The 10,696-nt window shown below is 32.1% G+C and overlaps 1 protein-coding gene across 1 annotated transcript; it reads left to right on the plus strand.

The window, feature by feature from the left end:
• The first annotated feature begins 216 nt into the window (after positions 1-216).
• Positions 217-10,236, plus strand: LOC133198791 (3-oxoacyl-[acyl-carrier-protein] reductase FabG-like). The gene is made up of 9 exons (XM_061334779.1): positions 217-282; positions 367-506; positions 1,478-1,570; positions 7,354-7,492; positions 8,129-8,175; positions 8,292-8,361; positions 8,651-8,687; positions 8,839-8,914; positions 9,589-10,236. Exons 1-9 carry the CDS (start codon positions 246-248, stop codon positions 9,739-9,741), a joined length of 792 nt encoding a protein of 263 aa, XP_061190763.1. The 5' UTR covers positions 217-245; the 3' UTR covers positions 9,742-10,236.
• The last annotated feature ends 460 nt before the right edge of the window (positions 10,237-10,696 follow it).

Below are 10,696 nucleotides of genomic sequence, written 5' to 3' on the forward strand. Positions count from 1 at the left end.
ATTATTATTTAAGCAAATGACCCATTTGTTATAAATATATTCAGTGATTTCCTGATAGTAAAGACTTAATAAAGGGGAGTAATCAAATATCGATTTGATTGATTAGTTTGGATCTTGTATCTCGAAGTTTGAATCTCGTATTTCGAAACTCGAATATCGAGTGAGCCTTCTGGGCTTTCGTAGTTCTCTACATTATAAATGCACATTACTTTATAGGTCATATCTCACTCGATGATATCTGATCCATGGATGAACATAAGGACAGAGTGTTTCTTATCACAGGTTAGAATTACTAGTATTTCAACATTAGAAAAATGTATTTCTATAAATAATTAAATATTAATCATTAATCAAAATGTACCACAGGGTCCAGTTCCGGTATTGGTGAAGGCATTGCTGTCTATCTCGCCAAGAGCGGGGCAGGACTGTCCTTGACTGGAAGGAATAGGGCTAATCTAGAGACGGTGAAAGATAAATGTTTGAAGGAGGGTTTATCGTCAGACAAGGTCAGTTGCCATAAATATTTTTTTTTATATTTTCGAGAGTGATTTACTGTAATTTAGCTGTCGAATAAAATTGATATTTTTACACTTTTAGAATGAAAAGCGGATCTTCACGCGTATGTTAAATGCACGATACCCACGGCAATACAATGTTACATGAATTCTTTCATATTTCAACACTTAGTTTCCATAAAAAAACTATAGAAGTTGTTTTATTGTTCAAACCTATTGAAGGAATGTTTTTGAAAAAAACAAAACAAAACATCAAAACAAGTATTTTGGTTATGTACTAGTATGTCACAGGTTTTATCATTGTTTCAATGACAAATGTAAGACAAGGACCAAACAATCATGGGCTGCCACACACCTAAACTGGTAAGGGGCGTTATGGCACCACGTATTTTACGGTAATTAATAGCAAGGCGTCACAATATGTACTATTCGACTCCTAGGGCACCGTTTAGCAGGGTTAATGTAGTTGTCTCCTAGGAGAATCTTTAGGGAGGCTGCTGCCTTTTATACCGAACAGGCAAGCCCACTATACCGAATAAGGAAAACTAAAATCCACCCGTTCATTCGAATGGCGTACAAGGCTACTGTTATACCAAACAGATCCCTCACACAAGCTCCCAGTGCAATCCATAGCAAGCTTGTATTGACTTCTTGTGTAGCCTTAGCGAGTCACTACTTGCTCTGTCATTCATGTAAAATACATGACATTGTACATAATTTAACATAAGATAATCATATAATGATGACTAATGTCTCTGCTTGTCTGACATATTATCTGACCGCAACACAACGCCAGTATTCAATCAAGGTACAAGTATGTACATGTAACCTACAATCTTGTGCGCATTAGTATAGATATCAGTGACCTGTAAGAGGAGGACTTTGCTATCAAAGGATGTATAAAATTGATAGGAAATATACAGTTTATTTTATGTTATATTCGACGTACTAATTTTACACAGATTTTCATCTCCGTGGGTGACATATCTTCGAATGATTTTAGAAAGACACTCGTGGAACAAACAATTGGACATTTTGGAAAACTTGATGTTCTAGTAAGTAAATCAATGAATACAGTAGATACTATTAATTAATTTTGTTAGATTGCAACGATTAGAATCTTTTTTAAATTACTTACACAATAAGGCACATCTTTTTCTTTAAAATTACTTACTGCTCTAGAGTCGCAGAGTAAGGAGTTGATCCTTACGTCGCGGGTTCGAATCCAGTGCGGGACGTGGAGACCGGTCCTTCGGATGAGACCGTATAAATCGAGGTCCCGTGTCGTAGGTGTTGGCACGAAAGATCCCTCACTGCTCACTGACCCTTAGTGCCGAGTATAGGTATAGATTTGCATCCCTCCACCGGCAAGTGGTGGTGTCTCCATATGAGTGAAAAAATTCTTGAGAGGATCAAATCCTTACTGCGCTTCTCTAGAGCAATATATATATATATATATATATATATATATATATATATATATATATATATATATATATATATATATATATATTATATATTTGTTTTATAATACAGGTTTTTTGCATCCCTGATATGAACACAGGCACGCGCCCTGTATTACACACCCTGTATCAGCACCCTTTATTTTACCCTTTATCACACCCTTTATTACACCTTTCCGTAACATCTCTGTATTTTTCATTCGGAGTACCTCGGATCTTTTCCTATTTCTTTCCAAAGTTTATTCAAATTGTAATTTTATTTCATGGGACATATTATGTTATTCAAAATAATTATTGTTTGATTTATAATAATTTCATTTCGTATCGCTGAATGCATTTATTTGCCTAAAGTTAAAAAAGATTGAGAAACGGAAATTCAACAAAAACAGAACACATTCAATTATTAAAAATTCAGTAATTAATTTACAAGTTTATATATGATTTTTAGGACACTATTTTCAAATACATAATAAAAACAACAATACATGAAAAAATCTGTATCACACCCCATATCAACCCTCGACCAATATCAGCCCTCTGGCCTTCGGCCCTCGGGCTGATATTGGAGTCTCGGGTTTATATGGGGTGTGATACAGATTTTGCCATGTATTATTCTATATATATATATATATATATATATATATATATATATATATATATATATATTGTTCTGCTATACTTTGATCGTCTAATGTGGCCCTCTCTTTGCCCAGGATTCATGTTTGAATAAATTTGAATCCACACTACCTGGGGATGCTTCCATATCAATATGATTAATCATGCCTTAGCTGTTCTTAAGAAGATTTTAAATGATTTTTCACAATATATTCCCATATAAAACTTTCATCACCTTTTTTTCCCCCTTCCTTTCCATGAGGGTCATGATTCGAGCAAACTTAGATAATTATACACTTCCAAAGAAAACTTCCTTTTGAATACGACTAATTAAGGCCTTGCTGTTCTTGAGAAAAAGAAATTATAGTTTTTCCTACATTCCTAAGAAAAAAACTTTGTTCGTCAATTCCGGTCCTACCCTAACCCGGGAGTCATGATTTGAACAAACGTGAATCTACATTATCTGAGGATGCATCCATATTAATATCACTGATCATGTCTTTGCTATTCTTGAGAAAACAAAGAATTTAAAAAGTTTTTCCTATATATTTCTATGCAAAACTTTGAACATTGTGGTCCCACCCTACCCCCGGGGGTTATTTAAACAATTTAAAATATACAATGTAATAAAGCTTTCACAAAAGTTTCATCTTTTCTGATCCAGTGGTTCTTGAGATGAAGATGTTTAAAGAATTTTAAAGATTTTTTTTTTCATTATACTGCCATGTAAAATTGTGATCGCCTTTTGTACCCGACCTAGCCTCTGGGGACATGATTTGAACAATTTTGAATCTCCAGTACGTTATGAAACTCTCACTTAAGTTTTAACTCTTCTTGTCCATTAGTTCTTGAGGAATTTTTTTTTTATAGATTCCAATTAATTTTCCTCTTATTCTTGATTATCTCCCTTTGAAAAAGTTGAAACTTGAAATCCTTTTACCCAAAGGTTGCTTTGTGGCAAGTTTGGCTGAAATTGGCCCGTGGTTCTTGTGAAGAAGTCGAAAATGTGTAAAGTTGTAGAAGTAGGCCGAACAAAATGCGATCAGACAAACTAATGTTACGCTTCGGATATCAAACATTCTGCAAACACTAGGAATAAAAACCAAGTCGCTAAATAAAGTTTATAGTTTTATTCAGTAATACAACAGCGAAAATGAATAACAATGTGTAAAATTTACAAGTCCCAACCCTTGGGACAAAAGACAAAAATCAGTACAACTACTGATACGGACGGATATAAACTGGCACTATTTCCAGTAAATTATTAACATTGATGTGTAGGCCTTAATTCCCCCGACCAAACTAAAACGGAAAGGCTCTCTATAAATGACTTAATTTACAAATGATATTCCCGATACTAGTTCAACTGCAAGCGGGCAGTAGAAATATTCCCTAACTTTTAAAGAAAATAGAAATAACTAGTTCTTCACTTGTAATTATAAATGAAACTAGCACAATGACTAATAATATTAATTTAGCTTAGCACTATATATAATAGTATGTACTTCCGTCACTTAGATACTGAAATAGCACACACCTTAATCTGCATGGATAAAAACCGGCGACCTTTCTTCAGGACACTAAGGGAAGGAGAGAGAACTAGATATTCAGCGTCTTTGTATTTATAGAATTTCCAAAACCCGTAATAATTAATAGCAATTCTCTGTAACCACTTAAACTTCTTTGCCACGCATGGTCACCGATTTTGATGAAACTTTGCCCATTATTACAACTTGACACCAGAAACATATATCAAATAAAATTTCGTTGCTATGTGTCTTGGTTGCCATGGTAACAGCCAGAAAAGTTGAAAAAATTGAGATTTTCAGCTACTTTAATTCTTTATTAAGTCTTAATAAAGACTAAGAAAAACAAACAAACCATTCTCCCAAAAACATGACACCTTGTTGCCACTTATGCTTTAAAGAAACTATTTAGAATTAATCTCTAAGTAAGTGGTAACCATGGGTACATTTGGAATACATTTTAGATGCTGAAAAATGCTGAAAAACGCTCTATAGTCACAAATGATAGATGTTACATGATCAAACTCAATCAACAACGTAAGAAAAACAATGAAAAATATTTGACCTAATGTAATTAGGCATTGGCAATATTATTCTAAAAATAACTTTCATGGTTGCCATGGTAACACAGTGTCACCATGCAAAATCTGTTGCTATGATTGGGTTAATGCTACTATCTTGAGGAAATACAATAAAATTCATGACTGGCACATATACATCCTTAGGACCTTGCAACACCGACAACATAAGAAAAATTGAGATTAATTGTTACTTTGCAGTGTAACCATGGAAACAACGTACTAGTTGTTTAAAGTGATATTTTTTTGCTGCTTTGGGTATTTACTAACCTTTTAATCAAGAAAAATATTATTTGAATCACCTTGAATAGTACTTATCTCGTAGAACTAAAGTTGAATAAAGGTTATTGAAAAATACAACACTGTTGCTATGGTTACCAAGAAGAGAAAATGTTCGATTTTGTTAATTTTTTGTCAATATTAGACCCTATGTGTCAGCTTTTTGCATCCAGTTAGAGATTGGGTGACAGTCAAAACTGAAAGTCAGGTTAGTTGTTCACATATATCAATCATTAAAGTTTTGGGAATCTACATACAACTGTACGTATCCAAGGAAACAGAGTATTTTTTCAGATTTTTATTACTTGTTTTTTTGCCTTATTTCCATAGCAACGCACTATTTAAAGAATTGAAATTGAATTTTTTGAAATGTGAAAATTAGGGTCACACCAAGGCCTTTAAAAATTGATCATCAGTTATATAAAAATATGCTTTTTAAAAAGATAGGATAAGATTAAAACACTAAGAGAGTTAACTTAAAATCCCTTCGTGGTATTAAAACCATGGCAACCATTGCCAACCTGTAAGAAATATCATATTTTGTCCTTGGTATATGTTACAAGGATCTCTTCTCTATTAATTGCTTGCATTTCAACCTATAATTGTTTTTATTCTTAAGTGTATGACTTTATAAAATTAAATGAACAAAATTTTTACTTTTGAATACTTTGTTTCCATAGTAACGTATGTTATAGATGATTTACCAAACATGTTTATCATGCATTTAAGACTCCAGGCCTTCAACTTTCAGAAACAGTCATTGCCACTTGTTTGCTTTGCTGCAAACGTTAACTGTGGGACTCTGAATATGTTGAAAAATGCCATTTTTCAAACTTTAGGACATGTTGCTATGGTAACCATGACACGTAGCAACCAATTTTTGCCTGATTTGAGTTTACGGTATCAAAGACTTTTATCATAGAGAGTTTGGAGAAATTCTGAGACTATGCGTGCCACAGCTCCTTTATAAAAGTTCAAGTCATTACAGAGAATGGCTCTTAATAACCAGTCATAATTAATAATTCAATCCTCGTACGTCGTATGTAAAATTATTACAATATGTAAATAAATTAAATATTTACGCTTTTAAAGCACATTATTTTATCATTTAATTAAACAGAATCTACAAACAAATCTTCCGCCAAAATAACTACGGTAAAAATAGATCAGTAGACCGTGAAGCATCATGGGAAAATACACAAGTAAACAAAGTATGGCGGCGGCAGAAGTTTCAGAAAAAACACGTTTTCCTGAAGACGCTAAAACATCGATCACACGCGTACGACATTACATTGCAACTTTATAACTATGTATTTATAAGTAAGTAAACAACAAATGTGTAATTAAATAACTCAACAATGCTTGACATTCAACACATCATAAGACGTGAAAAAGGGGGATCGATCGTCACACTAACTTGAGCTTTCAGATGAGCTAAAGAGCGTAATGAGATAACGAGCGTAAGTAAATTTCATAAATTCTGTTATTAAATCAACGTTATGTGATTCCGTTCATAAACTAAACCAGTCTGAATATTGTCGCATTGTTTTTGTAGTTAAACCTGAGAGGGGTTGCCAAGGCTTTCATTGTTTTTTAAGCAATATAAGCTCATAAATACTTTTCTTTGTTTTTGAGGTACATTTTTAATAAAGTTTTTAAATCCGAAATTGGTTTTAAAAATTCTGTAAACCTGGCCTTATAATTAGATGAATATTTTACATCATTTAACCATTTCTAAATAAAATGATAAATGACCTGTGACTATATTGTTAATTTTTTTTTTTAGATATAATCAACCCTTTGGCTATTTAAGTTCTCATTACATTGATATTTATACATATAAAAATAAACAATGTTGACATTTTTATGTTCTGCCAGTATATAATCATTCTCTTAAAAGCATTAATGCATAGAAAATCGTATCGTTTATCCATAAATCATGTAATTTGTGTAAAGCTTTTTAAATTAAACATAGTTTTTTTTTTTAAATTATAAATTAACACATTCCATTACATCTAGATAGATCACACCCGTAAAGTAGGATGGATGTGACTTCTTTGTCAAACAAGTCCAACTGATATTCTACCCGTAAATTAAATTGTCTTATTTCCTAATCACCCCTAACTTTGCTTTACTTAAAGAAATAAAGTTGTTACTCTTCATTTGAACATACAAGTGATCATCATTTCTGTCATGAATTTGATTGACGCTGAGGTTCAATGAAATTTAAAGTTAAAGTTAAATTACGACAAAGACATCTGACAAGAGAAAAGGTAATTTTTTTTATCAGAAAAGCCCATATATGAACCTTTAACTTTGGTCAGTTGAAAAAGATTATAATCATTAAAAGAAATACAATTTGTTTTCTTTGTACAAGGTAAACAATGCTGGTATGGGGAGGCCTATGCCAATTTCGACGGAAACGGAAGAAAACTTTGATGAAATTATGAACGTCAACATCAAGTCAGCGTACTTTCTAACACAGTTGGCAATACCATATCTAAAGGCCACAAAAGGTAAGTTTATATTGTTAACATTAAAGGAAAAAGAGAAGGGCAAGTGATATCTTTATGGTTAATGTATGGATTTAACACTTTATTCTGAATAAAAACTTGAACCAAATTAAGAATTAATATTTTAATGCGACCTAACATTTGTCCACTTATTCTGACTAAACTGTCTCTATCTATTTGTTGAAACATATTATCTTGAAAGTTGTCGATCAAGAAAACAGTGAAAATATTGACTTTTGGACATTATTGGAGAAAAAGCTGATATCAGGAGGAAAATTGTTTAATTTTTTTTGTTGATGTTGAAGTTGAGTGAGTTTATGTTTGTTTGCTTATTTTTTTCAATGGTTAAAGAATAGGAAAATGTACTCATCTAACGTTATAAAAACTTAGTCTGACTTAATTTTTGCCCAAGCCCTGGGGTCATAAAACTTATTTGAGCTCACTTTTGATCTCAGTCTCACTTTTTCACTATAAATTCCTTTTGGTAAAAGTGAGACTGCGATCAAAAGTGAGCTCGTCTAAGTTTTATGGTCCAGGAGCCTGTAATTCTGACTAGAATGTCTTTATCTACGCTCATTGATTCACTTTATGCTTGATGTGTCATTGCTCAAAGATTTTCTATTTTTTCATTCCTTTCAGGTTGCATCATTAATATATCAAGTGCATTGTCTACTCTCACATCGAAGGTATTGTTAGTCATTTTAATCAAGCCAAATTAGAAACTGGAAAATACGTTGTTACACAATGTACAAAGTACAGAAATCACTTATTGCAGAAAACCCTTTCGTTTCTTTTCGTGTAGAACCCTGGACATTGTTCTTATTCCATGTCCAAGGCAGCCATGGATGCTTTCACTCGAGGATTAGCACATGGTACGAATTAACTTATTTCTGCACCTATTAAGCACACGGTACGAATTAACTCATTTCTTCACCTACTTCACTGTTACGATGTTTAGAGCGTAATATACCGTTAAAAAGAAGAAATCTACTTGAGTTTATTCATATATATGCATGAAAATCTGTTTACATTCTTAACTGTGTTAATCCTTTGTTATAGGCAAACGATTAATACAACAATCAATGGGCAAATTTCAATGCAAATAGTTCAATTACTTATAAAATTTGCAGTACAACTGACACTATCACTCTCCTGTTTCAGAGTTAGCGCCCTTTGGAGTGCGAGCAAATACTATAAGGTATATTTAAACATATGAAATATGTTCCTGTGTGAGAATTGTGGAAACATCTTTTATATAGAATGAAGAAACAAATAAATTACCTAATAATGCATTTCAAAAGAATGTATTTGTTCGTATTCAGTCTTTGCACTTTCATTATCATCAACAGGCCTGGACTCACACATAGCAATTTTCTGAGACGTGATAACGTTCCTGGTTTAGGAGATGAAGAATCATACAATAAGGTTATATATTGTCACGAATCATTTATCTCAAAATTTAAAATATAAGAAGGCCATTATCAATATTTATCTAATTGCATACACGTTTTATTGAAATTATTATTTTAAATCGTATTTTGAAATAAGATTGAAATAAGTAGATAACGAACAGTAATCAAGCTAAACGTCCATTGAAACAATAAAAATTGGGAGCAGAGGTGGGATTAGGTGCCATGGAGGAAAAAGCATACCCTGTCGATTGGTTGAACCCGCCGTATGCTCCATATCATGATCGGGCAAACGGAATTCATACCACTTTTAAGTTTAACAATGCCTTCTCCCATCATTCCATACCGGATATAATAACTCTAAAACTGCAACTGGAAAGATTATAAAATAAATGAAATGTATTCATCAATCAAAAACATTAAATATTGTACAGTTCAGTGATTGTGTAAGTGACATAAATACGAAGCATGCAAAATACTAAAAGAAATTGTCTACATACATTTAATTGGAAATGTTTATATTACAAAATCTAATATTCAGTCTTTCTAGTGAAGAAAGTATATAGTAAGAAGGCATTAATGTAAAGCCCTCTATTTATTATACAATTATATCTTTTTGTTTTAATAAAGTGTGACACTGAAATACAAGGACTGCTTTAATGCATGCATTTCATATATCCTGTGTTCCAGTTTATTGCTACAAGTGCAAAAGAGAACCCGTCTAGGCGGATCGGGGAGCAGGAAGATGTAGCCTCGGTAGTTTCTTTTTTGGCCTCTGAAAAAGCATCATACATCAATGGAGAAGATATTGTGGTAGATGGTGGACTTCATATTCTGTACTAGAAATTACTGTCACTGCAGCTTCAAAAAATTAGTGGAGGATAATTTAAAAAAAATATCTTTTGAATTGAGACAAATAAAGTACGCAGCAACAAAATTTTACATTTAAAATGTTCAGAACAAATGTAAGTTCTTAACAAGTTCATGATAAAACCTGAAAAACTCTCTTAAATAGAGATGTAATTTAACTACGGTTGGCAATTTGTTACCCTTTAACTTGATTACTCAGTTGGAATGATCGTAATCGATTAGAAAATCTGTAACTGATTAGGCAAATATATATACATATATACTAGTATACTACCGATTAGTGTGTGTGTGTGTGAATTTGATCGCAATTTTCTTAAACTTTAATTTTGAAAATACTAAGTATGCATAAACATAAATAAGTAAGTGTTTTTCAAATGTTTACCATAAAAACAAGTTAAGAGTTTTTGGAAAATATGTACATAAAAGTTTTTGAAAATATTGTTTCTTAAAGAAAAAGATTTCAGCATATGAATACATTTAACATTATATGGTAAAAATATTATATTGTTCATGTTTCACTTTTTGTTTCATTGCTTCAATTGTACATTTGTATTATGAAATTTTATTTCATATATATAATAAGCATACCAGTTACATAAATGAAAACAAACGTTACTCATAAATTGTATGTTTTATATCCTATTTCCGAGGGTGTGTGCTCTATGCCCTGTTCACAGATTTGTATTATTTGTAGATTATTTCAGATCGATTACTGTTCATTATTTACATTGTAAACCTGTGCTGCTATATAGTAGGAAGTTACTCTGGTATCAGGCAATTCCTTGGTATATATAAGTCTCACAAATGGTTTGTCACTTTGATATTGATTGTTAAGATCAAAATTAAATATACAAGATCATTCTTTCAACTGTGCTACATATATTTATGAATATCACTGTTTGTAGAATTAAAACTTAATAGATGATAA

The sequence above is a fragment of the Saccostrea echinata genome, unplaced genomic scaffold (genome assembly GCF_033153115.1).
Source record: "Saccostrea echinata isolate AGI-Se365-2 ecotype Australia unplaced genomic scaffold, CSIRO_AGI_Sech_v1 ptg000033l, whole genome shotgun sequence".
Lineage (NCBI taxonomy): Eukaryota > Metazoa > Mollusca > Bivalvia > Ostreida > Ostreidae > Saccostrea > Saccostrea echinata.